Below are 27,853 nucleotides of genomic sequence, written 5' to 3'. Positions count from 1 at the left end.
TACATGTACGTATTGTATCTTCATACATCCTGGTAGCCTAGAAAATGTAATATATTTGTGAGCTCTATATTTTAAAAAGAAAAACACTTCTCAAACACACACAGTTTTCTTCCCAAGCTAGACTTGAAACAGGGTTAATACATGGCAGGCTAGGTTAGATAGGTCAACAGGATTGATGGAAGGGCACAAGAGGAAGAAGCCTGGGCTTATCAGTATCAAACTAGACCATTCGATACTGGATTTCACAGACTGTGGTTGGTTTGGGAACATGCAATCCTAGAGACATGGAGCAGCCTAGAGCTCTGTTCAGTGAGGTGAACACAAATGCCTATGCAGTGATGTGCAGGTGCAGGTCAACCCTTGCACAAGTAGGACTTAGGTTGGCCCCATTACTCTTGGTGCCAGCTGTTGCTCAGATGCCTGATGACACAGGAAGGGAGGGTATTGGTCAGGATATAGGCTTTGCTGCATGTGCCAGAGACCCGCAATGCCAATCCCAATGCCATAAGCAAGACAGAACTTTATTTCCCTCCCACCTATCAAAAATAGACGATCTAAGGCTTGTGTGATAACTCTTTTCTATGAAGTCACTCAGAGGCCCTGGCTCCTTCTGAAGTGTTGTTGCTCAGCTATTCCTACAGCATTATCTTTTTCTTTTTTTTTTTTTTTTTTTTTTTCTTTTTGAGACAGGGTCTCACTCTGTCTTCCAGACTGGAATGCAGTGGCACAGTTATAGCTCACTGCAGCCACAAATTCCTGGGCTCAAGAGATCCTCCTGCTTCAGCCTCCCACGTAGCTGGGACTACAGGCATGTGCCACCATGCCTGGCTAATGTTTTTATTTTTTGTTGAGACAGGGTCTTGCTTGTTGCCCAGGCTGATCTCCAACTTTTGGCCTCAAGTGATCCTCCTGCTTCGGCCTTGGGTTTACAGTTGCATTGGTGCCTGGCCTCCTAGAACATTATCTTTTGATGATTTTTTGCTGTAGTGGTCTTGCCTATGAGACATAGATGTGTATTGTGTGGAAGCATTTTGGAGAACTGCAGTGTTCTTTCTCATGTGTGACGTGCCTTGGCTTAACTTGGAGGTGCTATAGGGTTATGTCTGAGGGGCCTGGATCACACCAGCTGCTCTGCTCTGGGGGAGTGAGAGGAGATGAGGGCAAAGGCTTCTTCCTCTTCCACTTCCCGCTTCTCCCCTAGATGGGCACACCACTGGATGCTGCAGCCTCTTATCCTTAGCAGCCCATCTTAGCATTCATTTTATTAATTAGTGCCAAGTTCTTAATAGCTTGATCCGAAGATCATCTGCATCACAGCCTCTTGAGGGTCTTTCTGGGTTGTACCCCACACCTGGTGAATCACAAGATTTCGTGGTAGGCCCTGGATGAGTTTGCTGGGGCTGCCATAGCAAAGCACCACAGACTGGATGGTGGAAATAACAGAAATGTATCATCTCACAGTCCTGGAGGCTGGAAATCCAAGATCAAGGTGTTGGCAGGGTTGGTTTCTTCTGAGACTGCTCTCCTTGACTTGGAGATGGCTGTCTTCTTCCGGTGTCTTCACATGGTCTTCCCTTTACTTGTCTATGATCAAATTCCTTCTTATAACGGCACCATTTATATTGGATCAGGGCCCACCCACGTGACCTCATATTGTCTTAATTACCTCTTTAAAGGCCCTATTTCCAAATATGATCATATTCTGAGCTAACTGGATTTAGGATGTTTTGAGAATACAATTCAGCCTTCAACAGACCCTGACTTTGTGATTTAAACAAGCTTCCCAGGGGATTCTCACTCTCAGGTTGACAGCAGCAATGTTAGTGGCGTAAAATAAAAATGATTAGTTGGCTTTTTTTACTTGGGACATATCAGAGGGGTTTATTTTGTTTCTGTCATTCCCTCAGAGAGTAAATGACACAGGAAGTCAGGGTGCAGGTGTCCAGGAGCACAGCCCACAGGCCCTTTAGGGAAGGGAGTCTTTACTTTCTTGGTGACGCAGATCTGAGTGACACAACCTGTTGGAATTCAGGCCCAGAACATGGAGCCACTGAGTTCTTTGCTTCATCCTGATGGGTTCCCAGGATTTGTTGACAACCTCAGGGCTTTGTCCTTGCTGCTCAAAAGCAAGACTTGCAGCTGACTTTTTCTTAGCAATGCTCGAATATTGGGAAATAAAAAGCAGAACATGTTGGAACTGTGGGATAGACATTTTTTTTTTTCCCAAAGATTCTTTCCCATTAGGCAAAGTAATTGAGTTTTTTTAAAAAAAGATTTCATTTGGAATTAGTCTCTGGAGTGTTTCCATGGACAACGGAAGAACGTACAGATTATGTTCCAGGGAAGATGAAAGTAAACAGACTTTCATCAGGGAGAACATGGTTCTCAGATTTGCTGCTTTGCGTTCATCTTAAAATTGGAACAAGTTGATCATTGAGTAAAAGCTGATTTTAATCACCTTTGGTGGTGCTTTGTTGTGGATGATTCTAAATCAAAGTTGAAAAATTATACAAATAATTACCTGATAGGACCATACAACATTCAATAGGTGCATGTGTTAGGATTTGTGAGTGTCACCTAATTCATTATCCACAGGCTTCTTTCTCTCTTCTTAACCTGTGCTAACATGTGTTGCTCCTTTTATGTTAGGAATCTACTTTTCATTAGTGTTGAATTAGCCGTAAAAACTATTTAGAGCAGGGTTTCTCAACAGTGACACCGTTGACATTTTCTGGATAATTATTTGTTGTGAGGGCTGTCCTGGGCATTGTAGATGCTTAACAACTTCTTTAGGCTCTGTCCACTAGATGCCAATAGCACCTTCCCCCAAGTTGTGACAACCAGAAAGGTCACCAGACGTTGCCAAGTTTGCTGCATCATAAGAACCTCTGACTTAGAGGAAAACGGTTTCCCCCTCCCATTTTTGTTATTTCTTTATCTCTCTAATCTGTGCTAGCCTAAGGCATGGAAATAGGAGGTACAGATGATTCTGCTTTTTGATACAAGTGTTCCTGAAAAGCCTTGAGATCCTCAAAATCATTGGGATTTGAGAAAAATAGAGTTGGGGCAGACTACTCTACAGGTATGTATTTAAATTATACCATGTAACTTTTAAATCCCAAACTAAAAAAAATTAGCTTGGTGTGGTGCCTCACTCCTGTAATCCCAGCACTATAGGAGGCTGAGGCAGGAGGATCACTTGAGGCCAGGAATTTGAGACCAACCTGGGTAACATAGTGAGACCTTGTCTTTACAAAAAAATACACAAATTAGCCAGGTATGGTGGTATATGCCTGTAGTTCCAGCTACCTGGGAGGCTGAGATAGGAGGTTCACTTGAGCCCAGGAGTTCAAGGCTGCAGTGAGCTATGATTGTGCCACTGTACTCCAGCCTAAGCAACAGTGGGACCCCATATCTACAAAAATAATAGTAATAAAAAATAAAAATAACAGTGCAGAACTCCACTAAAATTTTTTAACAATAAGCAACATAAAACTTTATCTTTCATTTTTATTATTTTTGTGACAGGGTCTTGCTCTGTTGCCCAGGCTGGAGTGCAGTGGCATGATCATGGCTTACTGCGGCTTCAACCTCCTGGGCTTAAACAATCCTCCCAGCTCAGCCACCTGAGTCTCTGGAACCGCAGGCATGTCCGGCTGATTTTTTTTATTTTTAGTAGAGATGAGGCCTCACTATATTGCCCACACTGCTGTTGGACTCCTGGGCTCAAGTAATCCTTCCACCTTCACCTCCCGAAGTGCTGAGATTACAGGCGTAAGCCACTGTGCCTGGCAAACTTTATCTTTCAGAAAAGCATTAGCATAGGGCTTTACCTTTGAAAAAAGAAGCAACTGTAACTTGAATGGGTAGAAGGAATAATTGAGACTCCTGAATTATGGAGACAAGGACCACAAGTATGAAATCATGATGTTTAGCAGCACCGTGCAATAAGGACTTGTAAGCAGAGCCCATGGTCAAACTGTACCAAGAGAAAAAAATGTGAAACGAGTGGGCAGGGCATATCAATATGCTACATTCATCTGTGTGGAGGGACGTAGAGTTCAACAGCTGTTCTGTGGTAATGTGAAATATTATGGGCTAGGAAAAGTTGCCCTTGAACCAGTGTGACCTTTCTATTGATCTGCATCATTCTACACTGCTAATCGCATATAAGCAAATTTGCTTTACAGATTCCCATTGTAGCTGAGTAGATTGGACTTTCAAGGGTTGTGCAGTTCACAGGAAGTGTGGCACTTGTTTGTGGTAAGGAAAATGGTGAAAATGGATGGACAGCTTATGTTGAAGTTGAGGAAGAGTCATAAAGTTATACCCTGGCTTCCCCTGAAGTTGATTTCAGTTAGTTCAGAGTAAGTGTTCAGCTCATAATTGCTATTAAAGTGAGCCTCAAGTTTAGGTGATAATGGAGGGAATCTATGGAACCCATCTTGCCACAAGTCTGTAAAATATTCTGTTGCTACTATCTTGTTAGTTTCACAGTGCAATTATGCATGGACCAGGACTCCAGCTTCTCCCAGGCCTTTGTATGTGTGCCATAGATTTCCTCTTTCAGTAGGAACAAGGGCATGGTTGGCTATAGAAAAAAAAAAAATTTATAGATAAGATGTTAGACTAAAAATGTATCATTGTTTTTCTTATCCTTAAAGTACTTAACACTGGTATTATATATTGTTTTATCCAAGGGCATGGTCTGGAAACTAAATACATTTTCTAGATTTTTCTGGTTGCATATCATATGAGACATATTTGAATGGGCTTCAATCGGACAGTAGTGACTTCTAATCCTCACATAGTGCCAGGCAAAGTTCTGACCTGGAGGACCATGTTTGTATTCGCCTCGTGACAGAGGAGTCACAAAACCCTATGTCTGTGAGGAAACCTGTAATGAATCATTCTAAAACCCAAAGGAAGGGTTTGAGAGAACTTGAGGGCATGCAGGAAGGAATCCCAGGCAGGCTGAGAAGCTACAATTTAAGATCTTTGTCCTTCTTTAGGCCCATCCAAGACTTGAGTCCAAGCCTGGCTCCATTCTCTTTACTTCCTGGGTTCCACGTGCTTTAATTTTCAGCCTCTGACAGGGTGCACGTGTTAGGTTCCACTATGGTTTCTTTTGTTTCCCAAGCATTGAATACTCATGCACACCCTTGTTCTGTTTCCTCAGGATGCACGCTATTTTTCTACGAGAGCGACGGCAGGTCTGGGATAGACCACAACAGCATCCCCAAACACGCCGTCTGGGTGGAGAACAGCATTGTGCAGGCAGTGCCTGAGCACCCCAAGAAGGACTTTGTCTTCTGCCTCAGCAATTCCCTGGGTGATGCCTTCCTTTTTCAGGTTTGTTGGGCACTTCCTTTGCAGGGCATTTCAAACCTCTGAACTGGCTACCCTCTTTTCTTGCCTAGGTACCCAGTCTCCCTCCACTGCTTTTCTTTTTTTTTAGTGGTGAGATTAATCTGTTGCTCATTATAAAAACAAAAACAGTGAATGACAAAATAAACATCTATACTAAATTCCAGGAATAGGTACATTCAGAAGTTTTCCAAGTGAAGGCTAAGGAGGGCTGTGAGTTGGATGTGAGACACTTGCTCTGTTTGTCATGAGTTGAAGGATATCTTTGTGTTGTCTCAGTACCATTTCTGTTGCATTTAAGAAAGGGATCGTGAATTTCTTCTTTTAGACATGATTTGAGCTGTCGAAAATTTTTATTTATAATATGTTCTTTTCTAATATTAATCATAAAGTAAAATAATGACATCTCAGAAATGACTGGCATCACCTAAACAGTTTCTCTTCCTCATCTGATCAGAACTTTCTACTCAGCATCCTTGCATTTCAACTTTTTTTTAAAAAATACTTCTCTGCTAACTGCTTCAGGATTAACATTTTCTTTGATAGGGAATCTTTTGAGTTTGGAATAGTTGTAATATACTCTGCAAGACCTTTTTTGTGTTGTTATGTAGGAAGGCTTTCTTTATTGATTCCATTGAATAATTAATTTCTCAAGCCTTTATTCTGTGCTTCCTATGTGCTCTGCATAGTGCTATTGAGAATACTGACGATTTTGACAGTTCGTCTTTTTTTTTTGAGATGAAGCCTTGCTTTGTCACCCATGCTGGAGTGCAGTGGCACGATCTCAGCTCACTGCAATCTCTGCCTCCCAGGTTCAAGCAATTCTCCTGTCTCAGCCTCTTGAGTAGGTGGGACTGTAGGCACCTGCTGCCACGCCTGGCTAATTTTTGTATTTTCAGTAGATACGAGGTTTCACCATATTGGTCAGGCTGGTCTCGAACTCCTGATCTCAGGTGATCCACCCACCTCGGCCTACCAAAGTGCTGGGATTACAGGTGTGAGCCACTGCGCCCAGCTGACAGTTTGTCTTCTTAAAAGTGTTCACATACAACAGAGGGGACAGACATAGCAAATCTTTATAATGTGGTAAAGCCTACCAATGACTACTAAAGGAAGAGCAGGTATAAATGGCGTGACAAAGACAGTAAGAATATAACATGCAAGGAGGGGGCTGGAACAAAGGTATAGAGGAAAGAAATCATTTTTTTCACCAAGTTTCTGGCTTTGGCTTCAGAAATTGTTTCTATTTGGACAATTAAAGTAAGAAATATAAAGTGCTAATTTTGATTATATAAAGACAAAGCATCTGTGTTTTCTTTTTTAAAAATCTGTGATGTAAAACACAGAAAGAAGAGTGCACACAACATAAATGTACTGCTCAGTGAGCTATCATAAAGTAATTATGCAACCACCAACCAGGACAAGAAATAGAAGTTTCAGGCACCTAAGCCACCTCCCCCAACCCCACCCCACTCACAAATGCAGCCTACTAGTTGAATTGAGTATGTCTTTTATCATCCAGGCCAGGACACTTTTATTTATCTGGAAATGACTTAATTTCCCCATCATTTTTGAAGGATAGTTTTGCTGGATATAGAATTCTTAATTGACCATCTTATTTCAGTGCTTTGAAAATCCCACTGCTTTCTGGCCTTCATGGTGTTTGATGAAAAATCAGCTGTTTATCCTATGAGGCTCCCTTGCTGATTTGAAGATCATGACTTTGTCTTTAAACAGTTTGAGTATTATGTGTCTAGGTATCATTCTCTTTGAGTTTACTTTACCTGGAATTTATTGTCTTTCGGATATGTATCTTTTAATATTTTTAAATTTTAAAAATTGTTGTGGGTACTAGTAGCCACAAAATAAAATGTGTATATATTTATGGGGTAGTGTCTTTTGGATCTGTAGATTTGTGTGCATGTGTTTGTGTATTTAAATCACATTTGGATAGTTTTTAGCTATTATTTCTTCAAATAGTCTTCCTGCTCATTTATCTTGCTCCACTCCTTTGGTGACTCCTGTTCTGTTTACATTAGTATGCTTGATGAAGTCCCACAAGCCTCTGAGACTCTGTTCATTTGTTTTTCATTCTATTCCTTAATCTCACTTGATCTGTTGTAAGTTCACTGGTTCTTTTTTCTTCCAACTCAAATCTGCTGTTGAGTTCTTCTGGTTATTTTTACTTTTTAAATTTATATGTATATAAAATATACATATATATATATATATATTTTTTTTTTTTTTTGAGATGAAACTTTGCTTTTGTTGCCCAGGCTGGAGTGCAATGGCATGATCTCAGCTCACCACAACCTCTGCCTCCCAGGTTCAAGCAATTCTCCTGCCTCAGCCTCCCAAGTAGCTGGGATTACAGGCATGTGCCACCAAGCCCAGCTGATTTTGTATTTTTTTTTCTAGTAGAGGTGGGGTTTCTCCATGTTAGTCAGGCTGGTCTCAAACTCCTGACCTCAGGTACTCCCCCTGCCTTGGCCTCCCAAAGTGCTGGGATTACAGGCCTGAGCTGCTGCACCTGGCCATTTTTTCTTTTCTTTTCTTTTCTTTTTTTTTTTTTTTTTTGAGACAGAGTCTTGTTCTGTCCCCCAGGCTGCAGTGCAGTGGTGCACTGATTTTGGATCTGACTTTTCTGAGACAGTTTCTATTGACTACTAGAATGTCAATAGAAGCAGTCCTCCCGTTTTGGTCTCCTGACCCACTTTATTGTTGTTTATTGTTTATTTGCATGTCTCATAAATTGCCAAGTCTCTACTCAGCTGGTTTAGTAGTCAGCTAATTATTAGAAAGAGATTTCCTTAAATGTACAGAAGCAATGAGTTTCCTAGTCTTTCCTAAGAACAGAAGTTTGCAAGTTCAAGCATATCATCAACGCTCAGGCAACTAGCTTCCATCTCTGCCTTAGCCTTCATCTCTGCTTTCATTGAGCTGTAGGGTCAGTAGTGCACTGATCACAGCTCACTGTAGTCTCAGCCTCCTGGGCTGAGCAATCCTCCCAGCTCAGCCTCCTGAATAGTTGGGGCTACAGGTGTGCACCACCACAGCCAGCTAATTTTTTCTATTTTTTTAGAGATGGGGGTCTCGCTTTATTGCCCAGGGTGGTCTCAAACCCCTGGCCTCAAGTGATCTTCCTGCCTCAGCCTCCTAAAGTGCTGGGATTACAGGCATGAGCCACTGTGCCTGGCCTGGTTCTTTCAAACAAAAATTATATTTCTTTATTGATATTCTGTATTTAATGTGATATTAGTCTCATACTTTATTTCTTTAGACATGGTTTATTTTAGTTCTTTGAATACGTTCAGAATAGTTGCTTGAAATCTTTGTCTAGTACACTCAACACGGGACTTTTCTGAGACAGTTTCTATTGACTACTTCTTTTTCTATATATGAGCCATACTTTATTTAATTGTTTTAGAGATAGGGTCTTGCTCTATTACCCAGGCTGGAGTACAGTGATGCAATCATAGCTCACTGTAACCTTGAACTCCTGGACTCAAGCAATCTTCCCACCTCAGCCTCTCAAGTAGCTGGGACTACAGGTGTACACCACACCTGGCTGATTTTTTAAAAATATTTTTTAAAGACAGAATCTTGCTATGTTGCCCAGGCTGGTCTCAAACTCTTGGCCTCAAGTAGTCCTCCCATTTTGGTCTCCCAACCCACTGGAATGATAGGCATGAATCACCATTCCTGGCCCATACTTTATTGTTGTTTATTGTTTATTTGCATGTCTCATACTTTTTTGGTTTAAATTGTACATTTAAAATAATATAAATGTGGCAACTCTGAAAGCAGATCCACCTCCCATCCTCCAGGATTTGCTATTGTTGTTGATTATTGGTGGTGATAGTGCTTCTTTGTTTAGCAACCTTCTTAAAATCTGTAAAATATTTAGGCTTTGTTATGTGTGCCCACTGAAGTCTCTGCTCAGCTAGTTTAGTAGTCAGCTAATTATTAGAGAGAGATTTCCTTAAATGTACAGAAGCAATAAGTTTCCTAGTCTTTCCTAAGAACAGAAGTTTGCAAGTTCAAGCACATGATCAACACTCAGGCAACTAGCTTTCATCTCTGCCTTAGCCTTCATCTCTGCTTTCACCGAGCTGTAGGGTCAGTCATAGGGTGAGCTTAGGAACTTCTTGGGACTATCTGGGTTTGTGGACAGCCTTATACATATTTGTGACTGTATTAGTCAATTCTTATGCCGCTAATAAAGACTGGGTGAGACTGGGTAATTTATAAGGAAAAGAGGTTTAATGGACTCAGTTCCACATGGCTGGGGAGGCCTCACCGTCATGGCAGAAGGCGAAGGAGGAGCAAAGTCTTCTTACATGGCAGCAGACAAGAAAGAGCGTGTGCAGGGGAACTCCCCTTTATAAAACCATCAGATTTCATGACACTTACTATCATGAGAACAGCATGGAAAGACCTGCACCCATGATTTGATTACCTACCACTGGGTCCCTTCCACAACATGTGAGAATTATGGGAACTACAATTGAAGATGAGATTTGGGTGGGGACACAGCCAAACCATATCAGTGACCTTCCAGATTCCAAGGACTGTGTCATAGCTTTTCAGAGCCTTTTGTGGAAATCGTATTCCCCAATTTTTCCTCAAGTTTCTTGGTCAACTTCTTATTTGTTTGACTGTTATCACTGTTTCAGGCGACTGCAATGTTAAACAATTGTCATTAATTGTTTTTCACAAGCACCCCCTGGAGTGAAGAGTGTTTGCATGAATGAGGTCTGAGTCAGGTCAAATAGCAACAAGATTGTGAAGAGGTTTCTCTGGGACGTGCTAGACTGGTCTCTTAGTGATGGTTCTCTGAGAAAGGTGTTTTGGGGAAGATGTAGAGATCTACCTTGGAATGCCATGTTTAGTTCCATGTGTCAGACTTGAGGAAGGTCGTTCCCTCCTGTGGTGCTACACAGCTGGTTTTCGTGTGATTGTATAGATGAGGAGACAAAGATGGAAATAGAGCAATTTAAAACATCACAAAACTTGCTGTTTTTACTGAGGTTCAGCCATTTATCTTTAATAAATGCAGCTCAGATTGTTGCAGAACTTAGATTAATTTCTGGAATTGTGAAAAAGTTGATTTTGACCATTTTTTACCACTGTTTTTGTTGCTTTTGTGAAGGAATGGCTCTTTGGAAGTTCTTAACCCTCCTACCCCACCCCAACCCCCATTGATGTTGATGGCATTCACCAGGACACTTTAGAGAGTAGACACTATTAACAGTTGTGCCAGTATACCAGGTATAAGTGAGGACAGTCCCAGGCCAACTGGGACATATAGCATCCATTCCATAGGTACATTTGAGTTGTTCCCAGGTGTTAAGGATCACAAGCAATGTTGTTGTGAGCACTCTTGTACCTGTTCTCAGGTTATGTTTGTCCACATTTCTGTTGGACAAACATATATACCTAGGAGTGGCATTGCAGGGTCATGGGTTAGGCACATATTCAGGATATGCCAAACAGTTTTCAAAATAATTAATGTAATTTATACTCTCATTAGCAGCCTAGGAGAATTCTAGTTATTCCTCATCTTTGCAAACTTGATATTGAGATTTTTTTAAATCCTTTTTAAGATATTAATATGAAATTGAGCACATATTCATGCGCTTAATGACCATTTCAATATCATCTTTTGTGAAGTGCTTATTTTACTCTCTTGTCCATTTTTTTTTCCATCGGAGTTTCTTTGTTAATGATTTATGGCAGCTCTTTGTGTATTTTGTATATCATCACTGTTGGTTATATTCATTGCAAGTATCTTTTTCTACTCTGTGGCTTGCTTTTTACTCTCTTAAAGGTGTCATTTGTTGCAGTGAAACTTGATTGTAACCCATTCTCACTTCTTAAGCCTTCCTTAATGGGTAATGCTTTGAGTATCTTATTTTTTAAATCTACATGCTATAATGTCGTGAAAATTTTCTTGTATATATGTTGTAAATAATTGTTTTGGCTGGGCATGGTGGCTCATGCCTGTAATCTCAGCACTTTGGGGGGCCAAGGCAGGCAGATCACTGAGCCCAGGAGGTTGTGACCAGCCTGGACAACATGGAAAGACCCTGCCTCTACCAAAAAATAAGAATAAAAAAAATTAGCTGGACACGATGGCATGTACCTGTAGTCCCAGCTAGTTGAGAGGCTGAGGTGGGAGGATCACTTGCATCAAGGAGGTCCAGGCTGCAGTGAGCCGTGGTTGCACCATTGCATTCCAGCCTGGGTGACAGAGTGAGACCCTATCTAAAAAAAAAAAACAAAAAAAATTGTTTTTCTGCATCTGACATAGTTTTTATTTGTTAATTGGAAATCTTGCAAATGAGGAAATGTCTGACTAACTGACAGCAACAGTAACATTATTGTGAGATCGGTGGCTATGTTTTACTTAGCCCTTATGTATACCACCATCTTAATGTGAGTCACATGTAATTCTTAGAGCAGTAGTTAGTTGGATTATGTATCCACATTTTAATCCATTGATGTGTGTTGTATACCCCATTTGTTGAAGTCGAGGCTTACAAAAGCTGATAATTGGACCCCAACTCAACTCAAATCAAGCCTATGTTTCTCCAAAGCCTTTTACTGTCTGAGTATACTATTTGTCCTATTACTATTGACCCTAAGAAGAACATGGGCAAGAGTCAGTGGCTACAGTAAAAAGTGACTAGCTTTTTCTCATTCCTACAATTAAGCTACTCATTGGAAATATTTCTAAAGTGAAACCTGATTTTGGTTATTCTTGCCTCACTACACAGGTTAGATGATTATCAGATGGATTTCAGAAAGGCTTCCTTAAAATTTTTTTTTAACCCTCAAGTGGAATCAGAAGGTTTTCTGTTTCACTTATACATTTCTGATGTGAATTCCTTTTGAAAGGACCTTCCTGGCCATAAAATTGCTAGTAGAATGTAAATACCCAATAGATCACATGAAGTAAACTTTTTCGTATGTGACAACATAGGATCTTATTTTTGAAAACCTTTTTGTCTTCTTGCTGTAGTGAAATCTTTATGCCGTTTATGAGGGGTAGAGCACAAAATGAAGCTTTTGGAGGAAATGACTGCTGTTTGGATACCATGAAGGCATTCTCTGCCTTCTGCTTATTATAAATCCATGTAACTCGGGAGCAGCTGAATCAGAATGAAACCTGTTTGTGTAGGGGTGAGGCTAAAGCACAGGCGATCAGCCATGATTATGGAAGTAATTTGTAGGTTATTCCAGCCCCAGGGCTCAATTCAGTGCACACAGTTTCTAGATCCTGTGTGCTGCTGATTCCACACTGTTACTCAAATACCCACAGATTCACCCATGGAAAGGAGATTCATGTTACCAACAAAAGTAGAAAAGGAATTTATATGTGTGAGGCTGGGGGAGAGGGAATGAGCAGGAATGTTGGAGTCATGTATACGGAAGAAGTGCTATGCTGTCTGCACTATTTTAATTTAAGTTCTTTCCTTCAACTTGAAGCCAGAGACAGTACCTACCACCTACAAAGTACAACTTCCTATTGGGCCTTCATTCATTCATTACCTTAGGATGTCACATACAATTCCAAAAAGCTCACCCACCTTTATGGTAACATATCCTAATATTAGTTATTAATTTGTCTGTTAAATGCCTTGGGAACACAGCTACCAGGCAAATAAGAAAGATGATAGAGTAGAAAATCATATGCACTTGTATATCTAAAGGGGTATAGAAAATGTTATCTCTAGGAATTGATTGCCTTTTCCTTCCATAGAAAATTTTCTCATCATTTAGAAAGTCACTTGTGCAAGGGTATTGTATGCATATTAAGAGACTCATATGCCATTAAGTTGAGTTGAAGATTAAGCGTGATAATGATGGTAAGTGTCTGACAGATAGCAAAAGCTTAACAGTTACCATTTTAGTAATAAAGAAGAAAAGACTAGTTCCGTGGGCTCCTCTTTACAAAAATTAAGTATGGCTTTACTGTGAAAAGGCTAAGGTCTTGAGTTTCGTCAGGCTCGAGAGAACTACTTTGGAAGCCATGTCTAGCCGTGTGTGAGACTTGAAGAAGGTCATGGCGACATGCCCTGGACAAGGGCAGCCAGGTTAGGGAAAAACCTGTAAATCATCTTTCACAAGGAGGTGTCAAGTGGACTTGTGGTAGAAAAGACTTTAATGGGGATTTGGCCTCTTGACCCAGTGCCCCTCTCAAAGGAGGTACGGTCCCTGCAAGACCCTGGCCAACAGGTGAGCCTGCCCACTGGGCAGCCTCTCCCATTCCTGAAGATCTCTCAGCTTTCAACCATCGGTTTTGTTAGGCAGCCCTAAGTCCTAGAGAAAGTTCTTCATCATGTTGAGATAATGTGTTCTTTCTGGTGAGTCTTGCCATTTCTCTTTGTTTCTATATTCACCCCCAGAGTCCTGTGCAAGTCTTCTGCTTATCCTTACTCATCACCTTTTAGATACTTAAAAACAGCTTTCCTTTACCTCCTGCCACGTCTCTTTGGGCTACCCTGCCTAAGGTTCCCAAGCCATTCTCCCTGTTCTTACTTGTAAGTGTGCCCAGGAGCTCAGCATCCTGTGTGAGCCTCTGTGTGGTCTGCCCCATGCAGGCTGCAGTGAGGTTCCCATTGTCCTTGTTTCCTCTAGAGTCAATTCCTTTTATTAAAAGCCACATCAAACTGTTGACTCAGACTGAGCTCGTGGTATCTTAAACCCTCAACATCAATTCTTACCCAGTAAGGCCTTCCCCATCTTACTTTAATAGATTTTTTTTTCAAAAACCCAACTCAGAACTTAAATGTACCTCTTTGATATGTTATCCTTGTGGCTTTTATCCTTCTAATAAACTGTTGAAATCCTCTGGGATCCTTATTTGATCTTCCCTGGTGTTTATATTCCTCTTAACTTCACATTATCCACTGATACGACAAGCTGAGTGCAAGGTCTTCGTTCTCTTTGTTGGTTTCCATGTTGACTTAGCCTGTAGCTAAGTCCTGTTTTCCCCGCACCGTAGATTATATCCCTGCCCCTAGCCAGCCACTGTAGAAATATTTACCTTTGATTTTGACATGGATTAGTTGTGGAGAAGGGCCAACTCTAGGATATGTGGAGTCCCAGGAAAATATTTTTTTATGGAGGCTTTATCTATATAAAGAATTCAGCTCACTCCGGATCAACTGTCAGCACCATTCTGGTGGCCCAATCTCAAGCAATCTGGTGAAAGAAATACCACACAGTCTGGTGGGTGCGACTCACTAGCCACAGACTCAAGTTCAAGAGCTTCGGGTATCTTTTTGACACTGAATAGCTGGTACAGGGTAAGAGAGCTCCCTGAAGGGGAGAAACCTCCTGAAACCTCCCCTTTCCAGGAGACAGAGGGAGACTTGGAAAATTTCAAGAAAAGCCCTCCAAACTATGGGACTTCCTGAGGTGCAGAGCCCTGGCAGGGGCCCCACTTGCCTATCTCTTAGGAGACTATTAATGGAGAATGTGGATGTTGAAGTGCAAAATGAATATACAAGGCTGGAAATCAGCTAGATTTTATGCCTTCTTGTGGGTGCCTCAGAGGTTTCCCCACACTGCAGAGGTATAATTGTGGTTGAGCTAGATCTTCCTATACAATTTCTATACTGTTATGTATCATGCAAATTATTTTACTAACGGTATTCTTCCTTTTCTTACATTAGTTTAAATTTGTATTAAATCAATATCAGCATAGTTTAAAAGAATTCAGCTAACATTAAAAGGCTTAAAGTGAAATTATTTTCCTCCTTTTGCCCTCTTCGCCTCATGAGGCTTATTCCCTAGAAGCAACTATACAAAACTACTTTAGCTGATGTTTTTGTTTCTTTGTTTTCTTGCATTTGCCCTCATTAACATGTTTATACTGCTGTTTCTAATGGATTTTAGATACTACTGACTTTCTATTATGATAGATGAAAATTTAGCTGTGTTAGCTATAAATTCTTCTTTCCTCATTTTCCCATATAGGTATATGAACATTTAGAATTAAAGCACTAATCAGTGTTATTACATTGTTATGACCATATAAATAGTATTGGCTGCTGAGTCAAGTAGTGTACTGTGATCTTATTTCTTTTCTGTAACAATTTCTTAATTGTTTGTTTTTTTTTCTGTAGTTAATGACTGCCCCCCTTTTTTGGGGGGAAGGCTCATATTGCTTAGTTTCCTGGTTATGTGGCAGTGATATTTTCTAAATCTCCAGCATGTTAGCTTGTTCATCAGTGATGTTTTCCTTTGAAGCCTGCCCTCCCCTGGCACATTGTCCTGCTCCCATATGGCTGCTCTCCGGGCCTCATGTACAACAGCCTCCCTAGAATTATCAGCTGCTTCGTTTTCATGAAAATAACCTGTAGTAACTTCCTATAAAATGATGCATATTTTAAAATGTCTTCATTCTACCTTTTGCTTGCATAATATTTGAGTAATTTGGAGTTTTGGCTTGGAGATCATTTCCCCTTGGTTTAATTATTTTCTGATAATGTTCCCATTTCTGATTAGCATGTTTGTGTTTTAGTTTCTTTTTTCTCTTTAACATCATTTCCTTATCACTGGTGTTCTGATCCTTTTTTAGCATATATGCTGCCAAAGCAAGCACAATTTCTTTTCTTTTCTTTTTTTTTTTTTTGGAGACAGGGTCTCACTCTGTTGCCCAGGCTGGAGTGCAGCCTCAGCCTCCCAAGGCTCAGGTGGTTCTCTCACCTCAGCCTCTCGAATAGCTGGGATGACAGGTGCACACCACCATGCTTTGCTAAATTTTGTGGTTTTTGTAGAGACGGGGTTTTGCCATGTTGCCTAGGCTGGTCTTGAACTCCTGGGGTCAAGTGATCCACCTGCCTCGGCCTCCCGAAGTGCTGGGATTACAGGTTTAAGCCACTGCACCTTGCTGGTGTTCTGATCCTTCATAGTGATTTCCTTCTATTGACATTTTAATTTTGGTTATTTTTTTTAGTTCCTAAAAGAAGCTTTCTCTCTCTCCTTCCCTTCATCCCTCCCTCCCTTCCTTACTTCCTTCCTTCCCCACCTCCTCTCTCCCTTCCTCCTTCCCTTCCTCCCTTCCCTTCTCCTGCTCTCTTTTCAATCTCATTGTTCCTTTTTATTGTAACCTGTACTTTTCATTCACTTGTTTATAGCTTTAGATTCCCTTGCATCTCCAAAGGTTGTGTAGATTTTAGGGAAGCTTTCTCTGTTTCAGGCATGGCTTCTCCTTTCTCCTAGTACATTTTCTCCTGTGTGCTTTAGTCTCTGCCTTTCATGCTGGGGGCTTTCAGCAAATGTCTGGTGATCCTTGACTGGTCATATTTACATGTGAGATACGAAAAAGCTGCTTTATATCATCTGTGCACACTAGAAGTACTGGGACCTTTCATAGCATGGACAGATAGTAAGGACCTTGTGGAGAGACTCCGGTTGACGATATTTGTTGAGTCTTTTCTTGGAGGCGACTGAGCTTTGCCAGAGATGAATCCTGCCACTGCCCTCCATCAGGCAGGCTGCCATCTGTTTGCCTCTTTGCAGCACACGGCCCCTGTTTTCCTTGTGTCTGTCTTCCTGGAGTCCGGAGCTTCCCTTCTTCTCCAAAGAATGAACCTGGCGTGGGTGAGGGTGAGAGGGATCCATTATATCACTATTTTCAGTGGGGGAGGGAAACCTCAAATTTAAAGTCGTCTTTTTTTTTTTGAGACGGAGTCTTGCTCTTGTTGCCCAGGCTGGAGTGCAGTGGCGCCATCTTGGCTCACTGCATCCTCTGCCTCCCAGGTTCGAGCAACTCTCCTGCCTCAGTCTCCCAAGTAGCTTAGATTACAGGCCTGCACCACCACACCTGGCTAATTTTTATATTTTTAGTAGAGATGGACTTTCACCATGTTGGTCAGGATGGTCTTGAACTCCTGATCTCAAGTGATCTGACCTCAGCCTCCCAAAGTACTGGGATTACAGGCATGAGCCACCATGCCTGGCCTTAAGTTCTGTTTACAGATATTAAAAATAATAGCTTAAATAAGTCTTATGTAAATAAAATATGATGAGTATAGAATCAACAAGAAAAAAGCCTTTTCAGAATTCACACTGGAGCTTTATTCCTATCTAGCCTCTTAAAAAATGGTAACTTTCTTTTTTTTTTCTTTTAAAATGAAAGTGTTTGACCTACTTTACAATTATTCTTGTGCTTCTATAAACTTGAATTATCTAAAATTTTAGTTTCCTAGATTTGGCATATATTCCCTAGTATTTCTCGTGTTTAAAATGAATTTCCCTTTTCCTGCCACTTACGTAAACCATTGATTATCTGAAATCACCAAGTGTCCTCCATGCCGTTGGATAATTGAAGCTGGATCTATTTAAATACATAATGAAGCCCTGAGCTTCATCTTATCTCTGCACTCAAAGGGGCTGTTATGCAAAATGCATTTTTTTGCTGATTATATTTGTCCATTGGCAAGAACTTTGCTTATTCCCTTCACTGAACTGTATACAGTATTTATAGCATCTCCAGAAGCCAAAGGAAGAATCACAGCATTCACTCTCTCTTTACCTGTCTGCTGCTGTTTGTTTAATGGAAGGTGATTTGTGGTTAGCAAGTTGAGAGGGCACCATTGGGTGGTCTCTCCTTCCTGCCTTCTTGGCCTCTGAATTCTGACGAAGGGACCCATCATGGATCTGATGTGCCTAACTAACCTTGCCCGGTTCAAGAAGGGGAGGCAAGGTTAGTGGCTTCGGATGGCTTTTTCTAGCATGTCAGAATTTTAATCGTGGAGAGACCTTGAGGAACAAAATTGTGTCAGGTCAGGAGTCCACTGTGAGCAGTTGAGGTGTTAAGCCAGTAAATGGTCATGAAATATTGCAAGACTTTTCTCCACCCAACTAGCTTTTGAAAGCAGTCAACAGAGAGTTCGTCTCCTCTTGTGGACACATCGCTCCCTGTGTGCCACTGCAAAGGGACAAACTTTGCAGAAAAGCTTATTTATTGAATTGTCCTTCTGAGAAATTGATTTGGCTTCATGATGAGAATGGTAGGGACTGTCGTTTTATTTAGAGTGGGAGCAAAAGTTCTCTCTAATGGAACTGCCTTCAGCCATTGACAGGTTTTTAAAAAGTTTGGGGGGCTGAGGCATACTTAATAGTTAAAAGGGCTGATGGCTAAATGTTTCATACAGCTGTCATCACACATTTCTATATATGTTTCTCTAGGTTTTGGGGATTGTTATGCTTTTTCTCTTTTTATTTTATAATTATTTATTCTTTTAAATTGAGGTACACCACACATAAAATTTACCATCTAGCCATTTTTAAGTGGACAGTTGAGTGGCGTTAAGTACATTTACACTGTTGTGCAACTATCACCATTATTCATCGCCAGACCTTTTTTTTTTTTTTGAAATGGAGTCTCTGTTGCCCAGGCTGGAGTACAGTGGCGTAATCTCAGCTCACTACGACCTCCGCCTCCTGGGTTCAAGCGATTCTTGTGCCTCAGCCTCCTGAGTAGCTAGGACTACAGGTATGTGCCACCATGCCCAGCTAATTTTTGTATTGTTAGTAGAGACGGGGTTTCACCATGCTCAGGCTGGTCTCGAACTCCTGGCCTCAAGTGATTTGCCCACCTTGGCTTCCCAAAGTGCTGGGACTACAGGCATGAACCATTCCACCCGGCCCATAACTCTTTTTCATCACGCAAAACTTAAACGCAGTCCCCATTACATAACAACATTCCATATCCCCTTCACTCCGGCCCCTAGCAACCACTGTCTTTCTTTATAAGTCCAGGATAGCTGCTTTGCCAAAATTAAATATACACCATTCAAAGGGTGTTTAACTTTGGTCAGCTTCCTTCATTTTTACTTCTTAAGTGGAAGACAAACGTGAACTCTCTGACCTCAGAATGGATTGTGTTGCTATTGGCTGAATTTGGCTGGGGTCCTCACGGGGAAGAAGACCCACTTTCATTAAATAAGGAGAGCAAAAGGCTGCTGTTGCACAGAACATATCAGATTATGGTCTTTCTTGGGATTCCAAGTGCACTACACAGACTCCGTTATTTTTGAGGCATCCCCTGTTTTGCAATGGAATTCTTACTTTGCTGGTAGATCAGTCAGGATGGATAGAATTAGGCTGAAGTAAGGAGCACTTAAATCTCAGCGGCTTAACATGCTTTCTCCTTCCTGGCATGATCGAGGCTGGCTCCAGAGCCATACTCATCCTAGACTCTTACAGATCCAGGCAGACAGAAGCTCTATCTTAACACAGTGCCTCTGTGACTGTGGCAGAGGGGCAAGAATGGGGCGAATCAGGCTTTTGTTGAGTAGTGACGTCACTTCTACTCACATTTTACTGGCCAAAGCCAAGTGCCATGGCCATGCCTGGCTTCAGAGGGGGACAGAAAGTTCTATTCTCCCATATTCCTAGAATGCGAAGAGCTCAAAATATTGAATGGCCATGCCTGTAATCCCAGCACTTTGGGAGGCCGAGGCAGGGTGATCACCTGAGGTCAGGAGTTTAGGACCACCCTGGCCAACACGGTGAAACCCCTCTCTACTAAAAATACAAAAATTACCTGGGCTTGGTGGTGTATGCCTGTAATCCCAGCACTTTGGGAGGCTGAGGTGGGCGGATCACTTGAGGTCAGGAGTTCAAGACCAGACTGGCCAACATGGTGAAACCCTGTCTCTACTAAAAATAGAAAAAACTAGCTGGGTGTGTGGCTCCCTAGTAGCCTGTAGTCCCAGCTAGGGACTAGGAAGGCTGAGGCAGGAGGACCATTTGAACCCAGGAGGCGGAGGTGGCAGTGAGCTGAGATCGTGCCCAGGCACTCCAGACTCGGCAACAGAGTGAGATTCTGTCTAAAAAATAATAATAATAATTGTCGAATGGGTAATGCTTGTGACCCTCAGGCCTGGCTTTCAGAGCAATTAACAAGAGCTGGGGGTCAGGATCAGTACGTCATATTAAACAAGAAAAAAACAGAACCAAAACTTTTTTTTTTTAAGAACAGTGTTGGTGGAGATTGGGATTTATAGTAAATGATTGTGTTCTTCCTAATTTTTCTGGGCTTTTTCTTCTCCATCTGTGAAAAATGGTCATCTGAGTCCCTTCTGAATAAATATTTTTATTTAAATTCTTAAGTTCATAACATTATATTCAGCCGAGCTTGCCATCAGAAATTTCAGATCTTTCTATCCGTTACTCAGGTATTAGGTCAGCGTTGTAGGTATTTCCTTTTCTTACTCCATGAGTTAAGGGGTGAGGGTAGGGGCTGGGAGGTTCTAACTGAGGCAGAGATGAGAGAGGTTTGCCTTGAAGAGATGGATGTGGACCGCCCCTGAGCTTCCACCTGCCAGGTGTTTGTGCAGGAACCATAGCCTCTCCTTGGTGCTGCGTGTGCCTCTGCAGGGTTTGCATATGGATGCCCACACATTATCCTTTAAAAATGGGTGAAGATGGCTGGGCGCGGTAGCTCACGCTTGTAATCCCAGCACTTTGGGAGGCCGAGGCAGGTGGATCGCCTGAGGTCAGGATTTCAAGACCAGCCTGGCCAACATGGAGAAACCCCATCTCTACTAAAAGAACAAAAATTAGCTGGGCATGGTGGCGGGCGCCTGTAATCCCAACTCTTCAGGAGGCTGAGGCAGGAGAATCTCTTGAACTCGGGAGGCGGAGGTTGCAGTGAGCTGAGATTATACTGCTGCTGCACTCCAGCCTGGGCGACAGAGAAAGACTCCGTCTCAAAGAAAAAAAAGGGGGTGAAGACACGAAGTCCCCTAAAATCTAAAAGCTCCTCATTTCCACTGAGCCATACAAACAAAATGGAAAGCGTGTTTGGGGTCAAGGAACCAGCTTTTTATCAGGTACTACCAGGCACTTGGGAGGACAAAGAAATAAATGGTGGAGAAGGGTGAAGCTTTTTGGAACTTCCTTTGTAGTTTTGTAAGGACAATTTTTAATGAAAACTGGAATATGAGGTATCATATTTTTAGCATAGTTATAGAAAAATTATACTCAAATATTAGGATAATATACCTTGGAAGGATGTTCTTTGAAACTTTCTATGATAGTTTAATGTACACACAGAAAAGGCACATTTTGATGGTGTTTAACAAACTGAACACACCCCTGTCGTACACCCATGTAACCAGCACCCAGATGAAGAAACAGAAGGTGGCCAGCACCCCAGAAACCTTACTGTGCTTCTTACCAGATTCTACCCATTGCATCTCATCCCACCAAAAAAACCTGCCCTCTCGACTTCTAATAGTGTATATTAGTTTATCTGTGTTGGTACTTGATATGGTTTGGCTGTGTCCCCACCCAAATCTCATCTTGAATTTTAGTTCCCATAATCCCCACTTGTCGTGGGAGGGACCCATTGGAAGGTAATTGAATCATGGGGCCGGTTACCTCCATACTGTTCTTGTGATAGCGAGTGAGTTCTCACTAGATCTGATGGTTTTATAAGGGGCTTTCCCCCCCTGTTTTGTTCTGCACTTCTGACCCCTCGCTGCCACCATGAGAAGAAGGATGTGTTTGCTTCCCCTTCTGCCATGATTGTAAGTTTCCTGAGGCCTCCTCAGCCATGCTGAACTGTGAGTCAATTAAACTTCCTTCCTGTATAAATTACCCAGTCTTGGATATGTCTTCGTTAGCAGCATGAGAATGGACTGATACAGTACTTTATACAAATAGAATCCTGCAGTATATACTGCAGTGCATCTGATTCCTTCCCCAACAAGATGTGTGCAAAATTTCTTAATCTATAGTTATAGGTCCTTCATTCTTGCTGTATAGTATTTCATTGTGTGATTATCCCACATATTCATCCATTCCCCTATTGGTGGCATCTGGATGGTGTCCAGTTTCACCTATGATTTGCTGCTGGGCATGTTCTTGTGTGTATATTTTTGTGTGCATATGAATGCATTTGTCTTGAGTGTATACCCAGAGTGCATTTTCTGGGTCACAGGGTATGCATATATTCAACTTTAGTAGGTAATATCCAACAGCTTTCTAAAGCAGTTGTACAAGTTTACTTTCCAGCCAGTGGCCAGCAGTGCATAGGAGTTCTGGTTACTCCATATCTTTGCCAACACTGGGTATTTTCATCTTGGAAGTTTTTTTTTCTTCCTTTTTTTTTTTTTTTTTTTTAAGGAAAAATCCTTATCAGATTATTTCTCCTCCTTTTTTTTTTTTAAAAAAAAAGGAGTCCGGGCATGGTGGCTCACACCTGTAATCCTAGCACTTTGGGAGGCTGAGGCGGGAGGATCACGAGGTCAAGAGATCGAGACCATCCTGGCCAACGTGGTGAAACCCCATCTCTACTAAAAAAAAAAAAATACAAAAATTAACTGGGCGTGGTGGCGCACACCTGTAGTCCCAGCTACTCGGGAGGCTGAGGCGGGAGAATCACTTGAACTCGGGAGGCGGAGGTTGCAGTGAACTGAGATCGTGCCACTGCACTCCAGCCGGGTAACAGACAGACTCCATCTCAAAAAAAAAAAAAAAAAAAAAAAAAAAGGGCTGGGGGTATAACCCCACCTAACGAGATACCCATTTATTGTGAGGCACTGGGAGATCCAATGATCAAGCTTTGTACAGTACACCAGCAGGAGCAAGCTTGGTGCTCTCATTAGATGCAGGAGGGCCTCTCTTTTTCTAGTGGAACTTCAGGGTGATATATAAGGACAAACTATAAGATAATGACCTGCAAAGAGGAGATAACTATAAAATAAAGTGAAGCAAATTTAATCTCATAAATAGACATGCATTTTTTTCCCCCTAAGTTTCTCAATCTACAAGTCCTCACCTGTGGTTTCCAGTGTCTTTATCGCCTCTCCTCCTCCCACTCAGTCTTTACAAAGTGATTCCATTTGCTTTGTCAGGTGGTACTTCTGCTGTTTCTTCTTCAGATTGTCTAGCATATTGAAATCTTCTTTATCCACAGGCAAAATATTTGTTATCCACATAACAACTGCTGGACCAGATAGGTTTGCCCAGTGGGAGGTGACTTTGTTGGCTGACACCATTTTTAATATTTGATGCTGTTTCTTCTGTGGAATACAAAACTGATGAGATTCAGAAATAATGAAGTACTATCTTGACTTAAATTCCAGCCACCAGCCAGCACAGAGTCATGTGCTGGTGGGTTCCTGTTAATAGAATGTTGTTTACAAGTGGCTAGGCAAGGTGGGTCACATCTGTAATCCCAGCACTTTGGGAGGCCGAGGTGGGTGGATCACTTGAGGTCAGGAGTTCGAGACCAGCCTAGGCAACATGGTGAAACCCTGTCTCTACTAAAAATATAAAACTTAGCCGGGCATGGTGGCACACGCCTGTAGTCCCAGCTACTTGGGAGGCTGAGGCACGAGAATTGCTTGGACCTGGGAGGCAGAGACTGCAGTGAGCCAAGATCGCACCACTGCACTCCAGCCTGGGCAACAGAGCAAGACCCTGTCTCAAAAAAAAGGGGGGGAAAAAAAAAAAACCAACCAGAATTTTGCATACAAGCCATCACTCAAATGAGTTAGAAAACTAAGAAGGTGCTTCAAAGGAGAAAAAACAATGAAGCGTTTTTGTGCATGAAAAATGATTTTAGTAGTTTCTTTAGTATTGTAGTGGCTGAATAGACTATTTCTTGAGATGGGCTAACTTCTGAGCATTTGTTTCACCTCTCTGGGCTTAAGAGAATATCTGGAAAAGTCCAGTATCTCTTCACTTGTAAAAACTCATTGATTGAATTCCTAAAGAATTATTAATAGCGAGTTATCACACATGTGCTGTCTCTTCAAAACTATTCTGACTTTTGCCTTTCAGAACACCAAGTCACACCAGTTCCACGTAGGTCACTATTGGTGGGTGTCACTCACCATTTTCTTAATGCCCTTCTCAAACAGGCCACTTTTAGCACATGGAGTGTTGTTGGGCAGCTGCAATTCTTAGAGGTTCCTGTGGAGCCCCCAAAGACAGTATTTCTTCTGGCTACCTGACCACTTCCCCAACCCTAGTTCTGTCTTGCTGCTTAGCACCAGGATAGGATCTTTGGATTTGGGTTGCAGTGGTTCACGAGGGGCAGGGCTGTTGTAGCTTCCTATGTCAGTAATGTCCCTCAGCCCCACTCATGTCCTGTAACTGACCGATCCTATCTGGAAACTGACCTTTGCTTCACAGCAACCCTAGTGAGTAGACACCAAGTTGTCTGTGTTAGGAGTATCACTTTCACAAGTGAGTTCAGTAAGTACACTGAGTGAGCAGACATGGTGGCTTCATTCAGGACAGCCCTTGAAAGGGAGGAGGGGAGAGTGGGCATCTGACCTGAGACTCACTTTTTGTTACTGATTTCCTGAAGGAAGAGGGGATCAGGTTAGCCTTATCCATGGGTGTCTAGATGTGTCACCTCGACTCCCAGGCATTGCTTCTCTGGAAATGCTCCGGTTCATTTCTCTTAAGTTCCTAAGAGGTGCCTTTTTCTTCTGCCCCTTCTTCCTGGTACAGACCACTAGCCAGACGGAGCTTGAAAACTGGATCACCGCCATCCACTCTGCCTGCGCCACTGCAGTCGCGAGGCACCACCACAAGGAAGACACGCTCCGACTCCTGAAATCAGAGATCAAAAAACTGGAACAGAAGATTGACATGGATGAAAAGATGAAGAAAATGGGTGAAATGCAGCTGTCTTCAGTCACTGACTCAAAGAAAAAGAAAACAATATTAGATCAGGTAATCGTTCTTCCATGTTTAGATCCGGACAAAATTGTTAGGTCTCTAAAAGGGTTTTTTTTGTTGTTGTTGTTGTTTTGGAATCGTGAAACATCATCGGATATCTCCTCGACAGCCTGTCATCCGGGATGCTAAGTTCTTTATTGTGACCGTCAGTGTTCTTCACCCTTTGTTCATAGCTGATTGTTAACAGCTAAATGGAACAATATTACATTGAATGAAAGACAGAAACCCAATAGAGGAGCCCTGGCCCCCATCAATGATGTGCTGTTCTAGGGGATCTGTGTAATTAGAAAGTTTGCAATTTCATTTCCCATGTTATCAGACTGACTTGGAGTTCTCTTATGGTGGGGACTCATTTCTGACTCCTCAGTAAATTTTGAATTCTTAATTTGGAAAAGGTAACGTACATTGGAAAAATATATCTGGCCGGGTGTGGTGGCTCATGCCTGTAATCCCAGCACTTTGAGAGGCTGAGGTGGGCATATTTGCTTGAGCCCAGGAGTTCAAGACCAGCCTGGCCAACATGGCAAAACCCTATCTCTACACAAAAAATACAAAAATTAGCCACACTTGTAGTCTCAGGAGGCCAAGAGGAGAGGATCGCCTGAGCCTGGGAGGCGGAGGCTGCGGTGGGCCAAGATTGTGCCATTGCACTCCAGCCTGGGTGACAGAGCAAGACTCTCTCTCTATATATCTAGATCTAGATAGATAGATAGATATAGAGATATATCTATCTATCTATCTAGATCTAGATATATAATTGCTTTATATGTGCATGAGTATATTTCATGCTAAAGAAAAAAGATTTAGTGAAATGAACAAAGCACATTTTTGCCTGCTATTCAGCTGTCAGTAACAGCCATCTGGTAGTGCTTTGACACTTTGTCCTAATGCTTAGGAAATAATTACATGAATAAATGATATTTAAATCATTGAACAATTGACATGGGCCTTCCACATTCCTCTCCCTCTGGGGTTTCCCTTTGTTACCTTAACATTGTATTTTTTTAAATTGAGGCAAAATTCACATAATGTAAAATCAACCATTTTAACATGAACAATTCAGTAACATCAAGTATGTGTACCATGTGGTGCAACCGCTCCCCCATCTAGCCCTGAAATGTGTTAATCTGCCCCAAAAGGTAACCCCGTACCTGTGAAGCAGTTGCCTCCCTCTGCCCCCAGCACTCTGTCTTCATGGATTTGCCTATTCTAGATATTTCATATGAATGGAAATTGCATAGTACGTGGCCTTTTGTGTCTGGCTCCTTCCCTGAGCTTCATGTTTTGGAGGTGGATCCACATGGTAGCATACATCAGCACTTTACTCCTGGGTTCTGGCTGAATCGTATTCTGTTGTACGTATACACCACGGTTTGTTTATTGGCCATTTGTTAATGGACATTCAAGCTGTTTCCACCTTTTGCAAACAGTGCTGCTATGAATATATGTGTATAGTGATGTATATTTTGTTGAAGCAAAAAGGAAGATTTCGACCATTCCTCATTATCTGTACCACTGTCAGCATCACTGAGCCTTCACTCTATGCCAGACCTTGTACTTATGCTTGTATTATCTTTTTCAAACATCCCAGTAGCCTAAGGAGGTAGGTATTATTTTGCCACTTTGAAAAGTGAGGGAATGTCTCAGAGACATGCTACAGTTGGAACTTTGTATTCCAGAGTCTAGGTCTCCACCATCTTGTGTTCCACTTCCACCCTGTGTTCCGGGCTACCCCCCTCTTCCCAAAAGCACTTGGTCGATTGCTTCTACCCTTTCATTCGTCTCACTTTTCTTTGTATGAAAACCTACCTCTTGTTAAGTCATGTAGTTCTTTGGTGATGGAAATCGCTACATTTTTACTTCTTGAGTCTAGAGTTTGTGGCCCAGATCTTGGAGTTGATAGACCTATCATGCCCCCAGTACGAACTCCAAGATAGGAGGGAACAGAGGAACTTGTCACTTTCTATTTATGATGCTGAATTTATGGCTATAGATCTTTGCAGAGAAACATAAGTAACTAAGAAACTTAGGTACCTGTTGTTTATTCCTTAGGATTATAATGAATGCCTTTACAACATGTAGATCTGTATAGGATAAAGATATTAGCATTTGTTTCCCATTTTCTCACTTTTTCTTTTCCCGTGTTTTCACTACCATAGATCTTTGTCTGGGAGCAAAATCTCGAGCAGTTCCAAATGGACCTGTTTCGTTTCCGCTGTTATTTAGCCAGCCTTCAGGGTGGGGAGCTGCCAAACCCCAAAAGGCTTCTTGCTTTTGCAAGTCGACCAACGAAAGTGGCCATGGGCCGCCTTGGAATCTTTTCCGTATCGTCGTTTCATGCCCTGGTGAGTAAAAGCTAATGAATTTTTGAAAAACATTAAGCTTGACGCTTAATCCTGAGCAGGACTTGACAAGAGTTTCCTAAGTGGTTTTCGAGCTTCCTGCTGTATGTGGATTTCTGAAATGCCCTCCCTTTGCAGTGGATGCAAATTTCCATTTAAACCTGCCTGAAATATATTACTTAAGCATCTCTTGATGGGGAAGCCTAAGCTATTGTGCAAAGAAAATATGAAAGGTACCATCTTCAGCGTTGTTCACGTGTAGTATTTTTTGATAGCTCTTGTTGTCTTTAGGCAGTGTCATGTTTGGAACCCAAATACATATTTTTTATATAAACTTTGTGGGAATGGTGAGTGGAGTGCTCACTCTCATACATCAATGCATTCTCAGGCTGGGCACAGTGACTCATGCCTGTAATCCC

At 41.9% G+C, this 27,853-nt stretch overlaps 1 protein-coding gene across 14 annotated transcripts in view; it reads left to right on the top strand.

The window, feature by feature from the left end:
* Nucleotides 1-27,853, top strand: part of TIAM1 (TIAM Rac1 associated GEF 1) — a 441,301-nt gene that overhangs the window by 307,888 nt on the left and 105,560 nt on the right. For all 14 annotated transcript variants that reach the window (XM_054542445.2, XM_054542444.2, XM_024239448.3 and 11 more), the window contains 3 exons: nucleotides 5,180-5,352; nucleotides 24,862-25,086; nucleotides 27,252-27,437. In XM_054542445.2, the coding sequence (XP_054398420.1) occupies nucleotides 5,180-5,352; nucleotides 24,862-25,086; nucleotides 27,252-27,437 (584 nt within the window). The remainder of the gene's footprint in view (nucleotides 1-5,179; nucleotides 5,353-24,861; nucleotides 25,087-27,251; nucleotides 27,438-27,853) is intronic.

This window comes from Pongo abelii, chromosome 22 (assembly GCF_028885655.2).
Source record: "Pongo abelii isolate AG06213 chromosome 22, NHGRI_mPonAbe1-v2.0_pri, whole genome shotgun sequence".
Lineage (NCBI taxonomy): Eukaryota > Metazoa > Chordata > Mammalia > Primates > Hominidae > Pongo > Pongo abelii.
Note: the sequence above shows the minus strand (reverse complement) of the source record. Positions and strands in the feature narration are given on the sequence as shown.